The sequence below is a fragment of the Hippoglossus stenolepis genome, chromosome 8 (assembly GCF_022539355.2).
Source record: "Hippoglossus stenolepis isolate QCI-W04-F060 chromosome 8, HSTE1.2, whole genome shotgun sequence".
NCBI lineage: Eukaryota > Metazoa > Chordata > Actinopteri > Pleuronectiformes > Pleuronectidae > Hippoglossus > Hippoglossus stenolepis.
The window spans coordinates 19,123,785-19,151,109 of record NC_061490.1 but is presented as its reverse complement, the minus strand read 5'-3'; the positions used below and the strand labels follow the sequence as shown (position 1 = coordinate 19,151,109).

At 43.2% G+C, this 27,325-nt stretch overlaps 1 protein-coding gene across 1 annotated transcript; it reads right to left on the bottom strand.

The window, feature by feature from the left end:
- Positions 1 to 9,130, bottom strand: erfl1 (Ets2 repressor factor like 1). Its single transcript, XM_047340942.1, has 5 exons — positions 9,070 to 9,130; positions 8,234 to 8,579; positions 6,123 to 6,300; positions 4,382 to 4,511; positions 1 to 2,610 (listed from the first exon to the last, which is right to left on the bottom strand). The coding sequence occupies exons 1-5, from the start codon at positions 9,128 to 9,130 to the stop codon at positions 1,799 to 1,801; spliced, it is 1,527 nt and encodes a 508-aa protein (XP_047196898.1). The 3' UTR covers positions 1 to 1,798.
- Positions 9,131 to 27,325: the final 18,195 nt, after the last annotated feature.

Here is a 27,325-nt window from a genome sequence, read left to right as displayed (position 1 = left end):
AACAGTCCACTATCCAGAATAATGTTTATTGCTTTTGAAGATATGAATCTTTTTCTTCTTTTTTGCACTTTCAATTTTTCCTCTTTACAGTAAAACAAAGAGAGATGACAGGTCAAACCACTGCATTGTCATTGTTGGATGTGTACACAGACATACACACACAAAGGAAACAGTATTTACAGCTGTTGGTCAGTGTCGTCCACGTGGAGGTGACGCGAGGTCTTTCCTGTAACAACTCAAAACATAGAGCTTTACATTAACTTTACAATAGAGCTTTCACAACTAATCATATACTGCCACTGTTTGACAAACCATAGGCATTAAAGTCTACGAAGCTGTACAATATGGTTTATTGATCAGTCTGTGCTGAGGAACTGGGCCGGAGAAAGGATGCTGGACGAAAACAGATCAACAGTTTTTGAATCTTTTTCTTTTTTTCTGGTGTCGTCAACCTAACCGGATTGCCCTGCTGCTGGCATGGACAAAAAGCATTGATTGGAAAATAATCAAAACAGATTTTCGAGAAAATGCAAAGCCCAGTATTATTCACATTTGACTAATTACAGTACAGTTACACTGGGTGAATGCTAACTATAAAAATAGGTCTACCAGCATATATTTGAACCCAAAGGGTTTGTACGTTGGGCATCTGGCAAAAATGACCAAAGGGCACAATTAACTGGGGTTGAGAAAATCAGAGAAAATTCCCAGTGTGACCTCTGTCTTCATCATAGAAAAACATCTTCAGAGTGCAGATCGTCTGCCATTAATAATTTAAACTTTGATACACCTAAGCTTATAATTTTTCCAAACATGTTTAAATACGGAATTAAATCACAACAATACAGCTAAATCTTATCATAGTGAATAATAATTAAATGTAATGTACACCATATTAAAATATATACACAGAAATATTCATACAAATATCTAGATTGGCCCAGCTCCCTCTGCTCTCTTTTTCTTCCCTTTTTGGAGAATGTGCAGAAAATACTTGAACCACAGGACAAAATAAATATTCACAGACTATCACAGTTAGCACTATTAGAAATATGGATTTTTTTTAAAAAACACTTTTGAAGTGACCTGCAAGAAACAATATCATATAAAAGTAAGTGCAAAATGAACTTTGGGGCGAGAGTAACATCATGGAGACGAGATGATCTCTCTGAAGGAGACGTTGACTAAACAAAACACTAGGTGGCAGTATTTGACCATGTCTCAAAATTATTTTTCTATATGTAATATATATATACACACACACATATATATATATATATATATATATTACATATATTTATTTAGTACAAATCTGTAAAATTGGGTTGATCAGAGCATCATTTCTCGTTTGGTTTTGTTAGTATAGGGATGTTGTTGTATTAATAACTCAATGCCTTCTGTCATAGCTTGTCTGTGGACAGCAAATTGTAGAGTACGGCTCGTGATGCGTAAACGTGTTTACGGACCATGGAGCGATCATTTAGTGTGAGTGGTCAAAGCAGAAGAGACAAGACGGTGTTACAGACTGCTGATGCCCTCAAAAGCATAAGCCCCATATGTTCTGAGATGGAGAAGTCAGTAGTGTAATGGAGTGTAGGCAAGTAAAAACTTAGACAGCAAACAGGGAAACAGTAATTTTAGGAGAGAAGAACTTAACTGCCTTCCCTGGAAAAAGTATCTATCAAGACTGATCGCAGAGTTCATCGTTTAAAGCAGAAAAAGCCTCTCAGAGAAACAAAAGGACAGAAGAAGAGAGTTATCAGAGCATAGACTGGCAAGATGGTGGACGCAGGATGTATTAGCTGTGTATCATTTTGAGAGTCTCTGTCTCCCTGTGTCTTTCACGCAGAGCCAAGGAAGGGGAAAGTGACGGAGCCAGGGACGGCGGAGGGGGACTGACGGGAATCAGGCTCTTCAGAGGACGCGGTGACACTGGCGGGGGGAGAGAGGTGATCGGCGGCAGCGCGCTCCCTTTCTTTCCATCCAACAGGATCTGTGGCCGGTTCGCCAGGCTTGATGCCTTCCTCAAGCCAAACTCATGCTCGTTTTCGTTGTCCGAGCTGCAGTCACTCAGATCTGTGATCTCCAGGTCTGAGTCCGACTCAGGGTCCTGCTTCACCCCAGCCCTCCTCTCCGTGGGGCTCTGCTGGTCTGCCCCAGTTCCGGCTGCCAGCCCGACCGCTCCCAGACTCAGACTCAGCCCAGAGCCTGGAGGATTGGCCTCCGCCCGATCACCAAGTGTTGCCCCGTTGCCAATGTCCGTCCGACCCAGCGTCAGGCTCCCTGGGTAGGGTGGCAGACAGAGTCTGATTGGCTGACCACCCGCTGTGCCGTTTGTCCCTCCGGTTTGCCCTGCCGCTCCCCTTTCACCCCCAGCTGCGTCCCCAGGGGGGAGCAGGGAGGAGAAGGGGTGAGGCAGCTGGGATAGGCTGCTCTGCAAAGGGTTGGGGTAAAACTGGGAGGGGTAGAGGGAGCCAGGGGGCAGTTTGGGGCAGTTATTGAGAGAGAAGGCCCCTGGGAGGTAGGGGTTGAAGCCCCAGGGGTAGTCAAAGGGTGGGTTGCGAGGGTACGGGCCCAGCAGGGACGGGGGTTTGGAGTAGCATGGGGCACCTAGGACAGAGAGAATCCAGAGATGGAGGTTAGAACTCAGAGGGGCCAAAGGTTTCTTGACATACAACATCCAAGAATGTTCACTAATTATGCTCGGTGGTATTAGCAATTCTAATCAGAAGCCACAGGGGCCAAATCTGGCATGGTTCCTTTCAACAAAAACCTGATGGTTCATTTATGCATTCCATTACTGTGGAGCACCCCCACTTCACACTGCTGCAGATCAGAACTAAAAAGATTCTGCACTGCAGCGGAAAAAGAAAAATGTCAAAACACCTAATGAAGTTCACATCTTTAAAATGTTGTTGTATTATTTCTGTATGTTGAGGAGGAAGTATTTGGTGCCACATCGTCACAGCGGGGGCCACTCAACTTGTTGAAAAATCTATGGGAGAAACAATAAAGAATGCAGCAGCAGACCGGTCCGTTCACTTCCAGAGGTTAAATGACTGACAGAGAGAAAACTGTCAATCTATTGCCCCCCCCCACCCCCATTGTTCTGACATGTGATCGTATCATTTTAGATTAGGCAAAAAATTCTAAGGTGGTGCAATATTTGAACTCGGCTCCTTGTAAGCGTCGCTTGTTAAAAGAAAAAGGGGGTAAATGTGAGCTGATACTGGAATTCAATTTTAATGAACAAACAATAGCATTGGCTCTCAAGCTACTGTACTTCCTTCCAACTGACAACCACCTCAAAGATTCTCTCTCTCTCTCTCTCTCTCACCCTCCGCCTCACCCAGTCTTCCCTCTCTCTCTCTCTCTCTCTCTCTCTCTGCTTCTTTCTCTTTCACTCCGTTATTTACTATGCAGGGCTAATTTGACAGTGGTGAAGTCTCTGCGTGCTGGGCCAGGAGTAGCTGGCAGACACATGAATATTGAATCAGTCAGGCAGGCCTCACTTGCTTATGAAAACACAGTAATGGGTGCCCACAGGCCACAAACTGAAGCCTGCACCCTCAATTAGGGCCTTCCTGCCTGGGAAGGGATTAGGACAGCGGGGACACATGGGAGGGTGAGGAGGGTGAGAAGGGAAGAAGGGGGGGGGGAAAGGACCTGAGGACAAACAAGAGTGGGGAGGGATGGGGTTTGGAGGAGGGGGGCAGGTTGTGTGATGAAGACTGCATGTGTGTGTGTGTGTGTGTGTGTGTGTGTGTGTGTGTGTGTGTGTGTGTGTGTGTGTGTGAGAGACTACATCTGTTCACCTCTCTCGTTCTATACGTACACGCATTCTGATGCTCATACAGCGAGCGCAATAAAGCAAACAAAGGCTGCAGCATTAACATACGAGCGTACCGGCACTCACGCAAACATACACAGATCCACGCTGCGTTTGTCTACAATCAGACGCGGGGAAAGAGGAGGACAAATGTGAAGATTCGTGCGGGAAGTGTGGAGGACCTCTCCAGCCTTCACCTTGCTTCTTACCCCACTGCTCCCCATGTGCATAATTCACAAGCTAACCTGGCCTGTCTCACCTGGAGCGCAGCCTCACTCGTGCGGCGCTCGGGGAAAACCATCTCTCTTATTTCCTTTAACAATAAATGCTCATGCCTCCCTATATCCTCATTCCTGCACTACCCTCTCCTTTGTTACGGAGGGTCTACTTTCTGTGTATACACTGGCCACACACACCTTTGCACACACCCTCTGCACGAGCTGTCTTTTTTCCTCTTGAAGTGGGCCTTGTCTCTGGGATACTAAAAGATTCCTATTTTTGCACTGGCACTTAAAAGTTTCGGACCAAGTTTTCTCCTCCTGTCAAGCTCACCTGTACTGAGGAAAGGGAAAGTGTCCAGTCGTAGCTTGTCTCCTTCAGGCCCTGGTGCTGTGGTCCCTCGATCAAACAGGGAAGTTCCTCTGCCGGAGTCTGGCAGGCGGGGAAACAGGGACTGTATGGCCTGAGCAACAGAGAGGAAGAGAGAGAGGAAAACAATTTTTTAAAAACAAGTTATTGCCATGAAAATAACATCCTAAATAAATCAAACAAATCCAGCCTTATGGTGCTGCTGTGTTACTGCGGCACAAAGTCACATGTTGACAGCAGCACCCAGCAGAGTGTGATGCAAACAGTGACACAGTCGCAGCAAGGACAGGATAAAAAAAAAAGGGGGTGCCATGGGAGTTGGGGTAAAAAGGGAGGAAGGAGGACGCAGAGGCTCAGAGACTCAAAGACAGGAAGAGTACAGAGTCAAATGGAGACCAGCGATTCAGATTGTGGGCAGAGAGGATAAGAGAGGGATTGAGGGCCAGTTTGTGCGAAGGGACACAGGACGAATAGGACTGAGATCTGAGAAAATGACATCCATTCAGGATGTGGGGCAGCTGTGCATGTGAGTGTTAATGTGTAAATTACGTGAAGGAGACGAGGTAAAAAAAAAAAGTAAATGGAACGCTTGAATCTCAGGAATCAAGGGGACAAAGGGGGATTTTTTTTTTCCCCACCTAGAAGGACTGGGGATCAATAGTATCTGTCACCCCACAGCTCCAAGTTTGAAAGGCGAGACTGTACTCCCAAGCTGCGAGATCTGCGTTGCTTAACAAACCGCATTAATGACCCGCCATTGATCTGATCTGACGCGACCCCGTTGCTTTCCATTTCTTTCATTTTCAATCGATGACAGATGGATACGCCATCGGAGACGGGGATGAGAGAAGGAGCGGATAACGTCTTCTTTTGTTTTAAGGACAAGTTAAAACCGTCCCCCGCCGCTGTCGTCTTCAGAGTCTCTCTCCTGATCCCATCTTAAGGACGGCGCAGACAAATGATGGATGAATCGCTCTTACTGTACTTTCAAGTTACGTGCTCTTTCTAGGGCTTCAAAATAAAATTATCTGTACACGTGCACTCACATCTCAGTTAAAAAAGTAGAGTAATCTGAAACAATCTGCGTGGCTGTGTCCATAATTCAGTGTAGAAGAATTTAAATAGATTTCTTCATTGTTTTATCTGCTCTAAATATCACATCACATCAATGGGCCTGCAAGTAAAATCACAACATTGTTTTCAAACTTAATTAGAACATTTTTGTGCATGTTTCCCTCTTTGTGTGTTCTGACATAATTGTAAAAATTTAACAACCTCACAGGGCAAATAATGACTTGTATTTTATTACGATCGCCATTAGAGACAGTGAATAAAAGCTACATACCACAAATTGGACCCGTTCTCTTGTTTAAAAAAAAAAAAAAAAAACACAGCAGGGACTTGTTAAAGATATTTCAATTAGCTGAAATAAATTATTATTTAAAAAAAAAAAAGAGTAAAGCTGTGTCTTCCAAATTTCTCTTCTTTTTATTCCCTGACCTTTTAAATATCATGTTCTTATTATCACTTTTCATACAGACATAAATATGGATGTATCATAATTTAGATTTCAATCAGTATGAGTCGAATTTACCAGATGTGTCAGACTGTAAATGTATTTATTAATATTAAAAAATGAAAAGCAAAATATGTCTAAATCTTTCCCTCCAACCCTCTCCCCGTTCCTTCTTCCTACCCGTTGTACCTCTGGGGTGCATTCGGGTGCGGTGGTTCCCCCATTGAAGTGATTCTGGGCCAGAAAGAAGGGAGAGTTGGCCATGTCCAGGATGGGGTAGTTCACCAGCACGACCTTACTGAAGTTAAACTTGTAGGTGAAACGTTTCCCTTTGGTTTTGTGCAAAATGCGCTTGTTGTAATAATACCTGTGAAAGAGAAAGAGAGAGAGAGAGAGAGAGAGGAGAGGATATTGAAAAGGGGATAGAGTGAGGGGGATAAGGGATAAAGGAAAAGGGAAGAGGAAAAGGGAAAATGAAAAGAGGAGGGGAGGATTAAATATAACACTCACATCAAGGTTTTGTATTTCAACACTAACAGAAAAGAAGAAGTAAACAAGTGCAGCGCTGCGGGCGAGAGCTATGCTGATTTCCCACTGTTTTTATTCATCTCCTTCTTCCTCAGATCAATTCATGTCTCGCTGCCTCCATTCAATACAATATGGTCCTTTAAAGGGAAATTTTATTCAGCTGTTAACAGATAAAAAGTCAAAAAGCTGAATCCCTGTAAGTGTCTGTCGACCTTCACATACAGTGAACAAACAACGACAACAAAACAAAAATACTCCTTTAATATTATTATTTTTATCAATCTAAATGTCCTGAGTTTTACATAATTATATATATTATAGTATGGATCATGGCATCAAAGTGAATGAAAAGATATTGTGAGCCAAACAATTAGAAATAAAGTTCCACCATATACAAGGCAAATAAATTGATTTCATTCAGATGAACACAAATTTGTCACTGAAAATAATTTATTTTATGAGAAGTATAAGAGAAAGAATTGTCTTCATCCTTGTATTTAATTTGAATCATCAGAAGCAGATGGACTATCAAAGCCGAAACACGTAAATGTACACGACAACGAGAAACTGCCACAACGGCAAAGCGTGTTTACAAGGAGGTGGGACGGTGAGAGAGGTCTCCATGGTAACGACCTCAGGTGTCTGCTGCTGGGCATGTCGAGCCGTCGTCAAGCCAGTTTCCTGTGCCACCCACTGAGGTGTCACAGCGTACAGTCTGCCAGGATGCCAGGTTGATCAGCGGCAGAGGCAAAACATGGAGCCATCTGGCTCAGGTAAGAGGAGCAAAGCGCTCAGGTAGGGATGAAGGGGAGCGCACAAGTGTGTGTGTGTGTGCTTGTGTGTGTGAAGGGAGCAGGATGATGCAAACTGAAAAACCTGCCGACGACTTATCGCGAGATGGTGTGAATCTCAAATGCCATTTCTTTAAGTGCCTGGATTTCTTTGTTTTAAAGTGACCAGAGTAAATGCGCCGCACTCAGGAGGCATTTAACAACCTCAGCATTAAATACTGGTGAGCAGAGCCTCATTATGCAGACGCACTATATCAACAAACACAGCAGCATGTACATATCAGCACGTATCCACAGTGGCTGCACTCGGTGCAATGATGTGTACGTGTTTTGCTTTGCGTGGCAATTGTGCCGTGGCCCTTAATTGAGCAATTAAGTGAGGCTAATTAAGGAGGCTAATTGTGGCCCCAGCCAATTCATAACAATTAGACTCTGACGACAGCCCCCATTAAAAAGAGGCCAAAGGAAAGCAGAAGGAGGGGGGTGCGAGAACAAGTTGGGGTAGCGTATATTTGCATAAGAAAACTGAGTGCGGCCGGGGGTGTAAAATGCTAAAGGTATGGAGTGTGCACAATATTGTTTTAATCACATTCGGCAAAGTTCTGCACCGAGCACTTTACCAGTTCTGAAGAACTAGTCCAAGCAATTTCAGGACAACGCTTGATTTTAAAATCCCTATTGATATTTTCTATTTGGCAGCTCAATGGTGAACTTTTCCATTAGGGTGTTCACAGATAAGGAGAAATTGAGGGTATCGACATTAGGTAAAGTCCCACTTTTATCTCTCCATTTTTTTACCAACATGGAAAATAAGTGAAGCTTCTGTCCGAGAAGAGTAAACAATCTACGTAAACCGAGGTAAATGAGATAAACATCTTTATCTGATACAAACAGTGTAATTGCTTGACATTCAACACATCGGGTGCAAACACATGCACAGACGGCAAAACTCGCTAAGGTGATGTTGTTTTTCCTTCATACCTCAGAGCCCTGCTCAGCTTGTCATAGTTCATGTGGGGTTTGCATTTCCTTTGCCCCCACAGCCGGGCCACCTCGTCTGGGTCCTTGATGACGAACTCCCCGTAGTCCCCCTGCCAGGCGATCACCCCCTGATACTCCTCCTTCTGCAGCAGCTCCAGGATGAAGTGCCACAGCTGGATCTGTCTGGAGCCAGGACTTGACTCGGGCTTGTAGGCCCAGTCTGGGAAGGCGAACCCTGGGCAGAGGGAAGCAGGAAAGAGCGGAGGTTGAGGCTGGGGGCCTGTCGTTGGTCCCGATGTGCACAGGGAGCGGGTGGGTGGGGAGGGGCGTGCTGCTGTCTGAATGACTGATGAGTGATGGAGGTGAGGGATTATGTGTTTAATATCACAGCACGTGCCTTGAGCAATGTTAGTCTGCGCTAATGCCCTCTAGCCTGAACAGATTGGTCAGTGCGATGATGACAGCTCGCTGAGAGAGATCTGATTGATGCTGCTCGAGTCTGAATTCTAGAAGCCGACTGCATTCACATCACTGACGAGTTAAGCAGCTTTTTAACTCATCCCTAAAGTGAATCAGGCACTAACTAGCCTTGTAAAAACATAAGAAACATACAACCAATTATCACCAGAGACTCAATTTGTTTGGCAATGTGCGTGCCTATGGTTAATCTTTTGATATGAATTTTAACATGCAATATTGACGATGATGAGGATAGCGATGTTTCTGAAGTTTTAACAAAACTAAATTTGCTTGTTTTGCTTGTCTGGTTTCATTCAATTTACAAAGTTGACCCCAGTCAGGAATAAAAGAAATGTATTGGTGGTACTGGGACTAACCTGGTGTCCAGAGTGCGGGCACCGGGGGGAGCAGCAGATCACTGACGCAGTTACAGTCCATGCCTCCACAACACCTGTAACAAAACAAAGAAAAGGTGCAGACGGGAAGGAAAGACACAAAACCACAATTAGTTAACTTCTGCATAAGGAACATGAAATGACATCTCATAGAAAAGTATTTGCGAAAGCCAAAGCGAGCCAGTATGGTTTATTTTCTTGAGTTGAAGTTGAAGTTAAAAATGTATAACTCTGTTGAAAACTGAGGGATTGCATAAGTGTCTAAAGGCGCAGCAGGAGTTCAGAAACATACCTTTAATCGATGTGAAATATGACGAGGTTATGTTTCGTATGTTTTTGGTTGAGATCAGGTGTTTGATGGATGTAATCTTATGTGGTCACCTGAGGCCGTGTCTGATGCAACAGGGTGGACATTCCTACACTGCATTTATGAACAGGAGGAATTAAATCAACTTTTGAAAACCAAGTCAAAGTTGAGTCATATTATACATTAAAAACAGTTTTTCTTTTAAATATATAATACAACTTGGTTATCCCAGAGTGGAGTAAAAAACTATGTTTTAAGTCCAAAATATCAGCAAAAGTTATGTTCAAGTAAACTACGACTAACGGTTAAGTTTAATGGTCGGCCTGAAGAGAGATCGTTCACTTGTTCAGGGATTCAAATGAGACAAATGGAGTTTGTCAGATTTGAATTCTCATTTTACTGTGAATTAAGAGCACTAAGAACACTTTGTCTAAAATGTCTTAAATCTGCTGACTTATTCTTATTGCATAATTTGAGTTGTATTTAGATGCATTTTGTGTTGGGATATGTGAGTTTATTCAGACAAAATGGAACTTATATATTATTGATGCATCAATGAGTTTATTGTTGTATTTGTTCAAGATGAAGCTAAAAGCTGTTGGACAGATAAAATGCGTTATATTTTACAAGCTCTTTATTTTGTTTGAATGTTAAATCTTGAACTGCAAAGTAACTAGTGACTACAACTGGTCAGGTAAATGTAAAGTTAAAATGTAAATCTCAATATTTCCATTTGAAGTGTAGTAAATGTACTAAATAGCATAGAGCAGAAATTCTAAAGTAAAGAAGAACTACCTCAACAATAAGTGTACTTTGTTTTCTTGGAGTTTTTAAGTAACATTTGAAGGGGAAAAAAAGACATTAGTGTCAAGTTATATATGATACAATAATTTAGAAGTAAAAGTAAAGAAATGTCCAGCAAATGCACAATGCACATCTGTAGTTCTAGTCAATTTGCACCATTTGTTTCGACAACACCAACAGGGCACCACAGGTGTGCACGACAGCTGAAGGCAATCTGCTGAGTCCTTCTCCATCACATCGCTTCATGCGTCTTACGTACAAACAAGTGATCTGAACGCAACATAAACCACAGTGTGTTCCGTGTGATCGAGGGAGGCGTCGGTTGTTTTTATTAAATGACAGCTGATAAACAGTAACGTCTCCTAAATAAAACCCAAGTCTGCTGAAGGGGAGAAGGTGAGAGCGGATTCGTGCCGAGTGAGGTGACTGTGAGACGGGGTCTGGTTTGGATATCACAGTTTCATCAGGGTTGTTTTACAAAGCTCAGATGGAAGAGATGCCCTGCTGCTACATTGGTATCTTTAATGCTGGCCTCTCTATCTCTCCCTTCACTCTCTGCCTCTATTTAATTATGCTCTGTGAATTTTGGATTTTCCCTCCAGCATTGAAATGGAACGTGAATTATTAAGGTGTGTTTGTATAAATTATTATTGCTAACTCCAGGCATTTCTCACTCTCTCCCTCTCTCTCGCTCGCTCTCTGGCCGACCCTCTCTTTCTATCCATCCCTCGCTCGCTCTCACCCCGCTTCTAGCCTTTGGATTGTGGCCCCTCTCGCTCTCTCCTCCCTCTCTTCATCTTTCTTGTTCTCAAGCCGCTCCCTCTGTCTTCAAATATAGAGTTGGCATTCATCCTATCTCACTCACATATTTTTTCCCTGTATCATTCATGTTATCTCGTTTTTTTCATCTTCTCCTCTATTTCGCGTCTCTGCCTGCGCCGCACTTTCCCATAATGAGACAAAGTTATCGTGAGGGTTCAAATAACAACCATAACTCATGTTTTCACACAAAGCTGCTCAATTTTACGTGGGATTTTTTTTTTACACAAAACTATCCTACACTTATAGCCTGTAACCGAGTGGGACATCAAATCACACATTGGCCTTCATTCAATTAGAAGCGGCTCCATTTCAAAACACACATCCTCCCATTAAAATGCTGATATCTGGCTTGTTCATCCGACTGAAGGCCTCAGCTGGGATCAGTGGGAGTCTTTAAAAAATAAGATATTCTTTGTGTTTGAGGTAGTAATCTATAAGTTTCCTCCTCCCTGTGGGCTACAGGTCATCAGTGCTGCATCATCCCTTTCATTTTCCATATTCTCGCGGTCCGCAGTATGTATAAGCTCGTCTCCTCTGAGGATGATGTATATGTGCGCTCCCATCTGTCAGGGTCTCCCCGGCTATCTCTCGTACCACCTACGCATGCACGGCCTCAAATCTATACCCATCTTCCCTTTTCCGATCCAACAGCGTATCTATACAGGTGAATCCTCCTTTCCTCTTTCCCACCTCCTTCCTATTCACACACACACACACACACACCTATCCACTGTCTTCTCTCCCTCCCTCACGCCCCACCCATCTCCTTCCCTCGCTTCCTCGCTCCTGCTCTGTGTGTTTTGCTTCGGCGCAGTAATTTTCCGTTTGATTTCGGAGGTAATGCATTTTTTACAAATCAAAGAGGAAGCCAGGCTGCCCCCCCTCTCCTCCTCCTCCTCCTCCTTCCCTCCCTCCTCCTCCTCCTCTTCTCTCCCTCCCTCCCCAGTCTCCCGTTCTCGCCCCCCTCGGCCCCCCAGGCCAGAGAGGAGATAAAGGAGCCCCCATCATTTCCTTGTTAGTTTTGATTTGGGCAGCGCAGGGCTTTCAAGTTCCCCCCATCACCCCCAGAAACATTATAACTAGCAGCCCAGGGAATACTCTTCCTCACACACACACACACACACACGCACAGACTGTCAGAGACAGACGCTCACAGATTGTAATGGATTGTACATGCACAGTAAACACAGTCTCCAGCAGATATGGCACAAATACACAGGTATTCAGGTAGCCGAGACACACACACTCACACGCACAACAAACACACACAAAATAAGACATGGAGCCCATAGATATTGACTGAATCAATATAGACACACTAACACACATCTCAGCGAGCAGAAAGAGAGAATGCACTTTGTTTACTAAAGATGCCGGTGGACTGATAGAGCACAGAGACGTGTGAGGACAAAAACACAACGTGTGCATTTTACTGGGCACAGGGCGACGTGTGGACACAACAGTCCAGACAAAGGAGCGCTCTCCCCACAAAAGGCCACCCATACAACCCAGTGCGGATGATGGATCACACAGTTATCAGTGACAATGGCAAGCACACACAATAGGGCCTCAGAGTTACTGTACACAATCACATCTTGATGAGAGCGCGCTCGCCGCTCAGAGGAAACCGCGGTTCCACATGTTGTGAAGTGTCGGGCCTACTCTAGTTTTAGCAAACAAACCGCTGCTGTTGAAAACCCTCTGGTGCGCCGATGAGTCACAGGCTTTTTTGAAAATTCAGTCAACTGCTGAAAGAGTGCGTTGGGTAGGGACAAGTTTTTCTGACAGAGATGAAACGATTCACACACTCGCGCGAGGTCAAGGACTGCGAAGGCCGAAAGGTGATCGTGCTGTTGCTGTTTCGCTGCATCCTTCAAACAGCCTCCCGCAAACTCCCCTAGAGGTCGGATCAGTTCTCAATCTTTAAAAAAAACATCTTTAAACCTGCAATAACTGATTTTTTTTTTTGGACCACTTGGGAACAGCGTAAACAAGCTGCAAATACAATATTGACATATTATCACCATGAAGTTGATATGGTAAACTTGTTAGCTCACAGTTGCTTATTTACACATCCAGCAGACACGGAGCAACATTATCATTCATTTGGAGTCGTCTTTCAAGCCTCTCGGTGAAAGTAAGACCAATATTCACTCTCATTTTAGCTCTGATTTTTCTCCACCAACTCCTGTGCAGAATATGTTGTTTCTTTTATTTATTTTATCTGCTAAATGCTCCACAGGGAGCAATTTTTTGGTGAAACAAGCTACCAGCCGTGACTGAAACTAACACTGATGAACCAAGACAGTGGGCTGAAAGCAGGTAAAACACTTAAGATGACAGGAACTGCATGGTGATAATTTTCTGAGACATTATACTCAATCATCTGATCTACTGTTAATATAGAAATATTGATAATAGTAGCTTTTATTTGTCTAATTTCTTTGTGCTTTTCTAAATTTGGTTGTTTTTGTCTTTTTCTCTTTTATATGTCTCTATAGCTGCTTTCAGACATGCACTCAACTCCCAACATTTTCTTGATATTTTGCAGTCAATCTGTATGTGAGAAAGCAAACGTCCAACTCAGTTGCTCTGAACTTTTCCCGCATTACAGTAAAAACTCAGGAGCGCGAGAATGCAGCAGGAAAACAAGTGGTAAATTCCCGGCGAGCGTGTCGGTGCGTTTGTGACGTTTTGTAACGCGTGACGGCCGCAAAAGTGAATAAATCTAAAAGAACACATATCTCAGGATGACAACAACAACAACTTGTCACGTCAACTTGGAAAGACAACGAGATCCGAGAGCTTTTGATGTGCTTGTTGTTTTACACTCACATGAGTACTGGTCTCATTACAGTCACATGATCTCACCTGCTAAGATAATAGATAGAAAAGATAAAGAGACAAGAGGTGGGGGGTCTAAAGAAAAATCTAATAAAGGTCGAACTTCGATGGGTTTCCTGTGTTTGGGAGAGATGAACATACCAACATAACATCTTTCTCTCCTCTGGTACATGTTTGCATCAAGGCTGGTGATGTACGGGAGCGGGGCTGTCAGTGGAAGTGTTGCAGCCGCGGTTAGTAGGCCAACGACAGCAGTAAAAAGGAAACAGTGTGAGGAATACGCTGTTGTACCAACTCGGTTTTGAAATTCTGCAGAGTGACTGGGGTAGAGGGAGGAAGGGGGGGGGGGTGCGCCTGACATTCAGGCAACATTATGTCTCCAGTGCTGTCTAAAGAAGGAAAGCGTGATGGGTCATGATATAAAAAGATAGAAAAAAACTGAGAGGCATGAAGAGTCTGGCCTCTCCCGCTTTCTTTTTCCACTAGATGAAACGGGCTCTGTACATCTGTCTCATCTTCCTCTTTTTGGTTGCCCCTGAAAAAGGGCCAACTGAACCCTCTCTCTCTCTCTCCCTGGTTAGCTCTGACACACTGGTCAGCCTCAGGGTGGAAGAACAGAGGGACTCTGCTATGGGTTTGTTAGAGGAGATGGAGAGAAGGAGAGAGGAGAAACAAGGAAGGAGAGGAGAGAAGGAGGGGAGGAATTGGGAGGGGTGTGGTGGTCAGGGAGAGGGAAAAAGAACCTGTCCGTCCAAATGAAAAGTCGATGCTGAATTTAGACGACAGTGGCCTATTATTTAGCTACATTTCTTATCTTAATTAGGAAATAACAATCCAAGGTCGTGTATGATAAACACTGAATGATTTATGTTTGGTTTAAATCTAAAGGTTAAAGAAAAGTTTTCATATATATACTGTTTAATAAAAGTACCAAAGGCTACTTTGTCTTAATTATTCTTTGTACAAAAAAGTAGGAATTTTCTCAAGGGAGATGCCGGTTTGATAAATGTTCATGCCTTCAAAAACAAATGTATTATTCAATAACATGTTTTTAAAATCAAGGCCTATAAGTAGTTGTCCTTGAGGTTAAATGATGTGTACAATTATATTTGATAGGTCTGACATATTTTATGATTTGAAATTTGAGTTTTTTTCATCATATAAGAACATACAGGATTAATTATAAACCATATAAATAGGTGCTGATATAGTTTTGGTTTAAATATTAATTTTTCTTATTTTATATAACAGTCTGGGTCTGAGTGCGGAAATAAGTGTCTTCACGTATAACAGTTTAACCTTGGATTGGTGCATTTCTTTTTAAATCCATTAATACATCACATCAATTACAGTTGATTAAAAATGTAGTTGTGACAAAAAACTATTTTAAAATTATAAAAAACTGTATAACTATAAGTTATTACTGTGGCGCTATTGTACTCTACTAAAAAAAGCATATGTTCAGTGATTACAAGTCAAAGAGCTGAACTCACTAACACTACACTGGCTGCTATCTTTGATAGCAGCTACATTTCTACACCTTATAGTTCCAGCAGCTCTGAGCCTCTGTGACTGTGCTCGTCCTCCCACAGACCTCCTCACTGCTCCTCACTGCTCCTCACTGCAGGAGCAAAACATATACTGAGACCCTCACCCCGAGACGGGCCATCACCTGACAGGACCGGTAAAACCACAGGATCACTCAGACAAATTCAGTTTGAAAGATACAAGAGACATGTATGAGTGGGTGTCGAGATCTAGGCTAAGGTGGGAGGATCAAGGACAAGGGATTATGGGCCAGAAAAATATGTTTAAATAACCCAGACATGCGACAACTGAGAATTATTAAATCATTAACCTACGTAGCTGAGATTTTAAGAATCTACCTTTAAATATCTTTCTTTTTCTCATCTTTAAAAAATGTCTTGTGATTTCATTAATGACGTCACTGTTCCATGATTTCTTGTATTTCCTTCATTCCTTGTGATTGATCTCTTTTCTTTCTTTTGATTATGAGTCTATAAGATTGTCTGTCCTTACTTTGCTCTCTTGTTTGTCCCTCGTTTCCCAGTTGGGTTTGGGAGCCTCTCGAAAACAAGATCTCGAGGGGTTTACTCGCAGGACAACACATTTCTTGAAATTTCCTTATAAACTAATAAATATCCACAGTTACACAACCTTTACTCTTCTTTTTGTTTCTTCGCGTTTGCTTTTTAACGGTTTCCTATTGTTTGCCTTCATTTTTGACTTGTAAAGCACCTTGTAACTGTCTTTTTAAAGGTGCCATATAGATAAGTCAATTATCATTATTATTAGTTAGTAGTAGTAGTAGTATTGTTAGTATTAGTGGTAGTAGTAGTATGAGGCAGTTTCATGGATGGAGAGAAGTTGTGGAGCTTCAGGTGAACTTCACTCTCCTGCTCGGGTCATACATAAGCTACTGTAGCTTCTGATAAACGAGGAAACCTGATTTCTTTAGACTTCCGTGGAACGTGAACAACTCCAACAAGTTCGAGACAGAAGAGGTGAAGTGGAGACGAGGACGTGAGCGCGTGATAACGATATTAGTATGGCGTGGAACGGCAGCCTTAAGAAAATAAGGAAAAGAAGGGGGGGGGGAAAGGGATGAAGAAAAAAAAAAAGTATCAATCGATAGGGTTAAATTATTCATCGTCATTAATTATCGATCGCTCTCCGCTGCCGGCTCGTCCGCCTCGCGCCAGAGTTGAAAGGAGGGAAAGCGCGCTTTATTAAAACCGGCTCGAGCCTCATTGTTTCATGTCCCGCGGCAAAGAAAAAGCTCGAGTTTGGCGCCAGTAGAAAAACACTCACTCACACACACACACGCGCGGTCACGTACACACACATTGCTCCACCTCCCTCCTCTGCGTGCTCCCTCTCTCCCGCTCGCTCTCGCTCTCCCGACGCGCGGGAGGAGCTTTGGGGAGCCTCGCGCGGTGTTCGCGGGGCGGCTGTGTCTCGCGCGGATCGATGCGGGATCAATGGCTCGCGCTGACTAATAGCCAGAGAGCGCCTTTGATCTCGCGGCTGAGAGATCAAAACCTGCGCGAGAGGGAAGAGGAATAGGAAAAGAAACCGCGCTGGCGAGCTGACCTTCACACACACACACGCGCCCGCGCGCACACACTCACCATTTACGCAAAACACACGTATGTCCACACGCACGCGCACGGATTTGACTGTGGGATATCCTACCTGCAAACAGAGTCACGCCGATTTTCATTAGACATATTTTAGAATAATGATCAATCTATCCATCCATAGGTGAAGGCAGGGCCCCTCCACACACTTCATACCACACACACACTTGCTCAAGTTCTTGATTTTGACTTCCTCAGACAAGGTGATGCAGTGAGAACAAGGGAACCATCGGTTGTTCCCAGGGAGCAGATGAGTGTCCTATGGGCTTAGCTTCACGCCTGTAGATGAGGAAGAGGTGCGTGTGAGCGGGTGTGTGAGTGTTCATGCCCGCTTACCTATGGGTGGTGAATGTAATGTCTGAAGAAGAACTTTGTAGTGAAATTGAAAAGGAAACTGTACATCGATGCAGCTAAGAATATTATAATACAGATCCAGGGGCTGTGAGGTCATTTGACTGTATTTTTGAAGATGACAGCAATGACTTTTTTAAAATATTTTTACAGGAACAGAAAATGACAAATTATTTTTGTTTGGTGCAGCTCTAAAACCAATTGATTGTCATAAGCGTTATTATTTGTGATAGCACATTGAATACCTCTCAAATTCCAAGTCTGGGATCTGTGTTGTTGAAGTTTTATTATAGAGTTGATCAAAAGAAGTTTAATAATGAGTTTTCCCTATAGACACTCTCCCTGAAACAGTGTGAACAAGGACTACATCAGAATCTGCTTTATTGGCCAAGTATGTGTGCATATATCAGAAATCTGGATGTATTGCTCTCAGCGCAGTCAACTAACACATAAGTAGACATACCTCTATGTGGACGAGGAAAACAAAAACTGTACAAATAAGCTAAAGAAAGAAATAATAAATACTGGGTAAATACGGATAACTACAGTTATATGTATAAGACATGTATCAAAATAAATCGTAAATATTAGAAATAATTGTAAGGTCACTTGTGCATGAAGTTATATTTAAGCGCAAGAACAGTATTTTCTGTCATATAGAGGAAATATCTACAGGACCGATAAAGACAATTTTAAACATACACAATGGTTAATAATGTCTTGGTTACTAAGAATAATCATAACATGATTCCTTGTAAAATAGTACCATATTTTCCAGACTTTTACCGAAGGAAATGCACCCCTCTCTCTCTTCCTCACTCTATCCATCCTAATCACACTCTCTCTATCTCTCTCTTTACCCCCCGTACTCATCCCTCCCCTCTCTGGTCAGTGAGTTACTCTCTCTATCGCTCTCACTTCCCGAATTAACCACTCAAGAAGTCACCACCGACTCAATCAATAGCTCATACATAAACCCTGCTATAATCGCTCCCCCGCATGTCTGTCTGCCCCCCTCCCTCACCTCCTCTCCTCTCCCTCTCCTCTCCCCTTTCTAACTGGCACTCCTCTTCCTCTGCTCCTGTGTCCAACTGTTTGTCTTTTAGGCATAATGTCTTCATCCTGACCTTTTTCAGACAACCCCTCGAACCTCTGTCACAAACACAAAGGGAGGGTGGTGAAGATTCTTCTCTTTAAAAATAAGTCCTCATACCTCTGCTTGTGCAGCCTCTGCCCTGTCAAAGAGTCTGATCTCATACATTTTTTACTATACAAAGAGACATGTTTTCTAGTTGAGATATCACCAACCTCAACCTTACAACTCGGTTGTATGGAGAATGGCTTTGCGTAAGATGTTATGACAAATATAGAAATGTTACAAATAAAACATTGGAATCTCAATAATGTGGAAGTTTTTCAGCTTGAAGTGTCATAGGCTGATCCTTTGGTTTTATTAGAGTTGGATGTTAAAAATACATAAAATACAACACATGAATCTTTATCGGGGATAGAGTGATAAAGTCTTGGGCTTATTTCCATTGTTGAACCTCGAATATACACAGTCCATCAACCTTTATCAAGACGGTGACAGACATCCTAGGTCAGACGTCAGGAAATATTTATTAAACAATTCCTAAAAAGCTAGAAAATGTTCAGATTTGAGCGAACGCCCAGACTCTGTCTCACTGACAAAATGATGCAGTCCCCATGATCTGTGAGGCCACAAGGAGTTCCAAGGCATCCACTGATTCTGAGGCCAGAAAACCCATCTTCAATCTGTCTTTTGAAAAACCAAAATGCATCGAGCAGCAACTCACACTATAACTAAAATTCTATCACAGTCTAGTCTGCACTTGATGTCCGTCTTGGGCTGAATACTTAGTCTGAAAGGTGACCCGATGCTTTGGGAGTATTTTCAACTCCTATATGATTCCACTAACTCTGCTATATTCCTTTAGGGACTTGATATTTGTGTAGCGTCCCTCTAAAATTTATTACAGGATCACAGTAATTCTTTTAAGTGCGAGGACACTATCGGCCCATGTTAGTGTGTCCAGCCAGAATGGGCCCAGTATTGCGTTATAGCGAAGACAAGGAGACATCAATATTGCATTATCTCATGTTTAACTGTGAGACACAGATAGTTGTTTTGGGGGCCTTAAAGATATTGTATTACCACAGGAGATACAGGCAGACGTCCACACACTCACACAAGAGGAGAAGAAAAAAAAAGAGAGGAGAATAACACACAGAGAATTTTAAAATTATAAGGCCTCCACACACCCTCTGCTCGCTCTCTCTCTCCCTCTCTTCCCTCGCTTCTTCTCTGCCTCTCTCTCCTCTCTGCAAAGTCTTTGATTCGTCCGTACGGTTTGATCTGCGAGAGAGCGAGTTTTGTAAACACATTTTTCACGATCATATAGCCATGGGCAAGGGGAGCGTGAGGCGCGGAGGAAGAAGAAGAAGGAGAGGGAGAGAGAGGGAGGGACTCAGAGAGACGGAGAGAGAGAGAGAGGGTGTGTGTGCATGTGTGTGTGTGTGAGAGGGACGTTTAATGAGCGTGCAAGATGGACAGACAGACTGACAGAAAATGCAAGGATGGAGGCTCAAATATGGCCTGCACTGCACAGCAACAAAGACACACACACACACTAATACATGCACGCACACACACACACACCAGGGAGCCCAGACTGATGGTTTTGGCACAAGCAAAGCATCACAGGGGTTGACGAAATGTGAAGCAACAACGAGAAGAGGCAAGTTATTCAGTTTTCCTCATCATGCAGAGGAGGGTGACACTCCAGCACTGTATTTCCCGATATGACACTTCCTGACTGGTGAGCCCATGTAGAGTCAGACACAGACACACACACACATACAGGCTCTCTCTCACACACACACACATACAGACTATCTCACACACACACACACACACACACACAGATGCATCTCGTTTGGGATGATGAACAGAAAACACAGCGTCTGAAAAACAGATTATGGGTCGAGCCAATAAAACGCGCAGCACAGACGGTAAACACATCGTGGTGTAAAGCTGCTCTAATAAAAGTGCGAGTCTCTCGTTCCCTACATTTATTTCGTCTTTTTTCACTTGGTTGAAACACTTTCTTTTTTCTTTTTTTTTCATCTGGCAGCTGCTAATCCGGTAAAGTTCGATCGGCTCCGGTAATGGTGCTAAAGCCGTCGCTTCTACACACCGGCTCCTCTCCACGGGACGCGGCGGAGAGGAGGCGACTCCGGCTCGGGCTGACTGTCACGACGCGGTGCAGGGAGAGGCGGAGGAAGGTGATGATGAGGAAGATGATGAAGATAATGGGGGAAAAAACTAAAGTGTGGCAAAGTCAAGTGCGAGTTTAACAAAAAATGTACCACACTGATTTGTGTTGTATTCTAGGCACAAATGCAAATGAAAACTCATAAAATTATTATTATTATAGACTCATTTGGTGAAGTTTATATCATATATGTATATATACACAAAGGGAATTTCGACTTATTTATAAAGTGAGCTTAAAAAATTGCTCATATCTGAGCAGCCCTTCAAAATAAAAGATTAAAAATTGCATAATAATAATAATATTAATAATGTGCCAGACTATATATTTGTTCTAACTTTATGATTGGCTCCTTCCACTCCTGGCAGAGCACGGGCTGGGGTGAGATGCAGGCCATCACATTTAAAGTGCTTTTCCACTTCGAGATTTGTTTGTTTTCCTAAAAGACGAGGGGGGACACACACTCAACAATTCTGCACAAATCCCTCGTGTCAGTCGTTAAAAAAGTGATTTTCTTTTCATTTTCCTCTCCTTGCATTCTTTCCTCTTTTCTTCCCCTCACTTTACTTTGCCTTGCTGCTTTTTTAGAGAGAGAAGAATAGCTGCGAGCAGTGAAGTCAGAATATGCGTGTGTGTGTGTGTGTGTGTGTGTGTGTGTGTGTGTGTGTGTGTGTGTGTGTGTGTGTGTGTGTGTGTGTGTGTGTGCGTGCATGCTATATAGTGCAGTGTAGCGTTTCCTCTTCCTCTCTCCCTCTCTCTTTCTTCTCTCAGTCTTTTTTTTCTGTCGGGGGAATTGTTCTCAACGTCCACAAACACATTGCAAATACCCGCCGGCCCAGCGCCATTGATTTCTAATTAGACGCCAGGATAATCGTTGGAGAGAGATGAAAAAAGGAGAGAGTGATAGCGAGACGGAGTAAATAAATATATAAACGAATTAGAGCTCAGATTAATTGAATGAATATGAGCGTTTAAAAAAAAAGAGAAAAGAAACAAAGGTGATCTTGGCGGGGGAACCTTGCGTGGACAGAAATAAGGCTCGTGTACACATGCGGAGGAACACTGACTGGAACATATAACATGCAGGCGTGCAGAGACAGGGGGGTGGGGGGGTATTAGGGACTATTTTTTTCAGTCAACATTTGTATTGCAATCTGGGAGTGGATTTAAAAATGTTTGTGTGGTTTGTTTTAGATGTGCAGCTCAATGCAACAACTTTCATCTTGCAAGAAACCAACGATGCTGCAGGAAAGTGACATTTAAAATGGAGGATCCCAGTAAGAGCTTAAACAAATAGAATACTATTTGCATGTAAGCGGGTTGACCTGTTAATAATAGTTGCATGGATGCATTTCGCAGACGCACGACACCTGTGCCTGAAACAGTGACAGCAGGAATCAACCTTGAACCAAAGCCACAGCTGGATTATCCAACTTCTCCCCCTCTTCAGTCAAATTTCCTCCCTCCCTCCCTCCCTTCCTCACCCTCCCTCCTGACAGAGTGTGACAGGGGGGGTTAGGCGGGGAGGCTCAGGTAGCTCGTTTACTTTAATTAACGTTTCATCATCCTCGGAGCGGCACCGTGCGCCACATATATTCTTTCATGCTGCTCCGTCTCTCATCCCTGCTCTCCACACATTCATCATCAGCCCCTCGCTATCTCTCTCTCTCTCTCACCCCCTCCCGAATAAAAAAAAAAAAACTTGCCATATCCCCCGGTGCTCTCTGTCTCACGTCCACTCATGCACGTAGAGGATAATAATTCAAACACTTTCCTTCCTTCACTCCTTCCTCACCTCTTCCTCTTCCAACTTTGTTACTTCTTATTTCCTCCCCCTCCTCTTGCCCCCACTCTAACAGGAGAACTACTACGGGATGCAATCAGCTGATCCAGACCTCTGTAAATCAATTATTATCATGCAGCAATTTATAGAATCGATATGCGCATATGACATTTACATATAGCCTATAGAATAAGCGATAACGTAATGTGCATAAACTGACCTCTGAGTGCAGCTACACTGTTATAAGTCCCAAAAGGAATATCTCCATCATTACTGCGGTGCAGGATGATATTAGGCCCAGTGGTTGTTCGTTAGACACGGACACGTCGTGCGTGTGTCTCTGGGAGAGATGAGGAGGGTTATTGAGCGCCATCGACCGCCTCCGATCATATAATGGAAAATAAACCTCCAGTCGATGATTAGCATCAGGAAAGCAAACGCGATCAATCTTAGGTCTCTGTCATATACAGGCTAAAGAATCAATTAGTGGGGTGTTTTTTTTTTTTTTTCATCTCCATTAGCAGAACATCTAGTTATGTTTTTCCTGTCTGTGCGTAATAAAGCAACAGATCTGCAGGTTAAACTGTGACTCACCCATGTTTCTGGTTTGTTCTTGGGTTTAGGAAGTGGAGACATTTTGCCGGGAAGTAATGAGACTCCACAGATGAATCCACATTTAAACCGTAAATGGGAAGCTTGTAAGTTCGGGGGCAACTTTTACGAACGTTTTATGCACCACTCAACAGTTCCAGCGCTATTGTTAAAACACAACAAGATGCACATTATAGCTAATTCCATTTTAAACTTAGATAAAAACTGACTAACATAAAATAATTTTAAAGATCTCCTAACCCATCAGTCTGGTTTCTATCTAGTGAGAATTGACAGAGGTTTAACGAGGCCACACCCACTTATCGCAATGTCTGAAGGGTAAACAAAGAAGTGTGGAAAAAGTGAGAATAAGAGGTGTTCAGTTTCACTAAACGTCTATTTAACTTTTATTCACCTGTGAACCATTTTCATGTTTTAGAAAACTGGACTAATTTATCTAACATAGGTCTAAAATGGTTCATTGTGTTAATTATAATGATACAACTACAAATATGACAGATTTAAAGCCTAAATGTTTGAGCCCTATATGTATGTGTTTATTATTAATGACAATACAAAAATCTTAAAACACATCAACCGTCCTTCAACGGACCCCACAGCGATACACAATCTGATTCAATTGTTAAAATCCAAAGATAAAAAGTTGGAGGATAGATAACATAAGAAAAGTTTAAGACTTTGATAATGAAAAAGGCAAAATGATGAAAATGAATCAATAAAAGCAACAGGGAAAACTTGAGACCATCACAAACCAATAGTGCTGAATCCCCTCGGAGTTTGCTTAGAGCTAGAGTTTGATAAAGTGGTGGAAATGGCAGGTGTTATATGAAGCTAAAAAAAATAAAATGAGAGGAAAAACGTAAACGCAGTTAGAATCCTATGGTTCAGTGTGGTCTGGGTGGGACTCGAACACGGCTCGGGACTCAGCATGGACCATTTTGATAGTTTAAACTGTTTAAAACACTTACAGTGGTAACAGGATTTGTAGCCTTGTGGGGTTAAGAACTTGATGAAATCCTCCTTGCCCGCTGGGACCACAGAGGTGAGCACTCACATACAAATTGCCATTGATAAAGAGAGAAGAGGAAGCTCCACCATCACAAACCTTAAACCCCCATCCCTTTCACTCTTGTTAAAAAAAACTCTCCAACCCAGTGTGCAGTGCAGCTGAGACCCCAGGGATTGACGTTATTGCATAAAAAATGTTTTTTGATTTGCAATTATGCTAACTGATATATTTTTGAGAAGGAATCACCCTACCACAATGTATGCAATCAATATTGTGTGATTTGGGACAATTGTAGCTTTGCTGAATTTCAAACCTGCTTGACCTTTGAGAGCAGAGTGCGGCCGGTGACAGCTGTTGCTCAGAGGTTCCATCAATAACGGAGGAAAAACTCGGAGCCTGTTTGTCTGTTTCCACGAGTGCATCGAGAGTAATTAGTGTCACACACCGCAGATACCACAAAAAAACCTTAGTGTGACAAAATGTCACCCTTCAAATGGGAAAAGGATTTCAAGGTGTGAAGGGGAAAGGTAATTAGGACTCAATACAAACCACTCAATCAGATACATATTTGAAAAAAGAGGATGAAGTTGTTACAAGGTCCAGGATATAAGACTGTTCCGACATCTTTCTATTAGATCTGTCTAATGAAGGCAAAATACCAGAAGAAGTTGACGAAAAGGAAAGAAACTATGGGCATGACAAAAAGTTAAATTTCATCAGCTTTTGGAACCTACGTTTATGGATCAGAGGGAATTATAAAAAAAAAAATCAAAATAACAAATTGAAAATGAACTACTTTATAATATAATGGTTAAAAAAACAGCCATTGTCCAGCGAACTGAATAGAATTTCTCAAATCACGTCATCATCATTTGGACTGTAATGTTTTATAGCCTGGTTTTCAGACAGCTTTATTTGCCTTGCTGGTTGTTGACTGGGATTCATGGAGCTATGGGTCATGAAATATGTTCAACACATAGAGAAACGCATAAAGTTTGAAGTCAAGAAAAATACATCAAACACAAACAAGACAAGCATAGATTCTAAATGAATGAATTTACGGACGCCGCGATTCACTTTTCAGAACACGTTTTTCTAAAATGACTCTGTCTTCTGTTACGACTGCTTCCATATCTGCTTCCATTTCAAATGTCTGTTCTGTCTGTATCCATAGACATGTTGGACTGCAGCTTTTATATTGAAACCACAGAACAAGCTCATATATCCATGCGACACACTAACGTGCACACGCCAAAATTCAATCTCTCCCTCTTTCTATCTGTGTTTCCTTCCTTCCACTCTCTGTTATACAGGCACACTCACAGTCAAACTAATGCGTACACACACACACACAGTCACAGCACCCGTCTGCCCTGGCCCCCGTCGGCCCTCTCGCCTGTGTGTGCGTGTCAAATCGAATCTCCACCTCAGTGCGTAGTACACCTGCTGTGCTGGCGTATAATGCGCTGCATACAGTGAGTGCACGATGACGGATTACTGAATTAGACCAATAATGACAAGTGACACTTCTGTTACCGCTCCCTGAGCCACTGCAGAGAGCAGGGGAGAGGTGTAAATAAAGAACAGACACAGCGGCAGGAGGGGAGGGGAGGAGGGTAAGAAACAATAGAAGAGAGACAGAGGAAAGACGTGGAGGTGGATTTGAAATTTTGGGCTTGTTTTGTAAAAATAAATAAGTTCTGTTTCAGGCGGGCGCAGCTCCTCCGTCCTGTGTCTCTTCTCTTCTCTCCGTTTCCACAGTGACACTCGGTTGTCACGGACTCTGCAGATCTGTATCACAATCTGTGGTGAAGTGAAGCAGTGTTTTTATATCCTCTCATGAGATGTTTCTCAGCCAAAGTTGATTCCTCTCTGTCTCTCTGAATACAAATTTCAAGACAACCCCCTCCCACTTCTCCCAGGACTCAAACTGTGGGTATGTGGCTTAAAACTTACATGCAGTCTATAGGCATCAGTCAAAACTAAATCTAAGCAGAGAGGAGAAGCCAACAGAACTCTTTCAGAGAAGTTTTGCCGTGTTTTCTTAATGAATAAACATGAAATGTAGAGCAGGGTAATTTGTGTGTGTCCACCAGTTGTACACCGGGGCAGTCTGTCTGCAGGATGTCTGGGCCCCCCCGTGGACCCGGGTCTCTGCAGGGCTGTGTTCAGGATACTAAACCATGCCAAATGAGGAAGAGGAGGTGCACTACCTCCCTGGGACCACATGAATAAATCAGCCTACCACCCGGCGCTTCTGCACTTCATTCATACATGCACTCATGTAGAAGAGAGAGTGAAAAAACAGCGACTGAAGTTGTACTACATGTAAAACACCACTGGCTGTCTCCCCTGTTTGTGGTGGGGGCTGGAGACAGACTTGGACATTACAACTTGGACCTCGGTGAGAATATTGGTGCTGGCGCTTTGTCAGTGATATCAATTTAACTGCAGGCATCTGCGTCCTGCCTGTATCATAGCGAATCATTGGGGAATATGAGCCTGCCAAGTCCTCAAGTCTTTGTGCCACGCTCATGTTTGGCTCATGAGCCAAACGCTCAAAGGTGCAGGGGACTTCTACAACTTCTACCTCCTTTGTATCAGCACCCACTTCAGAGAGAAAGGAGGAACAGAGGCAAACAAAGCTCCTGAGAGGAAGAAGCAAGCGATTAAAAACTCAGTGCAAGGATGATTGGAGTAGGAAAAATAGCGTACGAGAGCGAGGGAGCAATAGGGGGAGCACAGAGGAAGGAAGACAGAAAGAAATATTGACAAAGCCTAGATATACACATAAGTCACCCGACACGACCCGTCTGCTCCCTGTATTTTATAGAGCCGCTCTGTGCTGGCGGAACAGCATGACAGGCCAGTTCCTTCAACGGAAAATATGGTCCCTCTCTACGCTCCCGCCTCTCGCTCCGCTATCACTCCTGTTTTCTGTCTATCCCACCTGATATCATTCTGTCACCCCTGCGCCGGGCTCTTTTTTCCATCATCCCCCCCTATCTCTTCCCTCCCCGTTCTCGCCTTTTTATTGGTGCTCTACATTCCACCCGTCATGTTTCACTCCCTCGTTTCTATCCATCTTCCGCCGCTCTCTTAATCCCCTCTCATTTGCTCTCCTCGGCCCTCATCCCACCACCACCCGCCACCATCCGTTTCTCTTCCTGCTCTCCCAGAGCCGTTTCCTCGTGCTGTCCCATTTCCACCTACTCCTCGCCGTTTCCCTCATTCTTCCTGATACATTTC

Excerpts from the sequence above, each read along its gene's own strand:
- erfl1 (XM_047340942.1), bottom strand. The coding sequence starts at position 9,130 with ATGGACTGTAACTGCGTCAGTGATCTGCTGCTCCCCCCGGTGCCCGCA. Across the intron at positions 6,301-8,233 it reads AAGCTGAGCAGGGCTCTGAG|GTATTATTACAACAAGCGCA; the intron begins GTATGAAGGAAA and ends TCTCTTTCACAG. Across the intron at positions 2,611-4,381 it reads TTTCCCTTTCCTCAGTACAG|GTGCCCCATGCTACTCCAAA; the intron begins GTGAGCTTGACA and ends TCTCTGTCCTAG.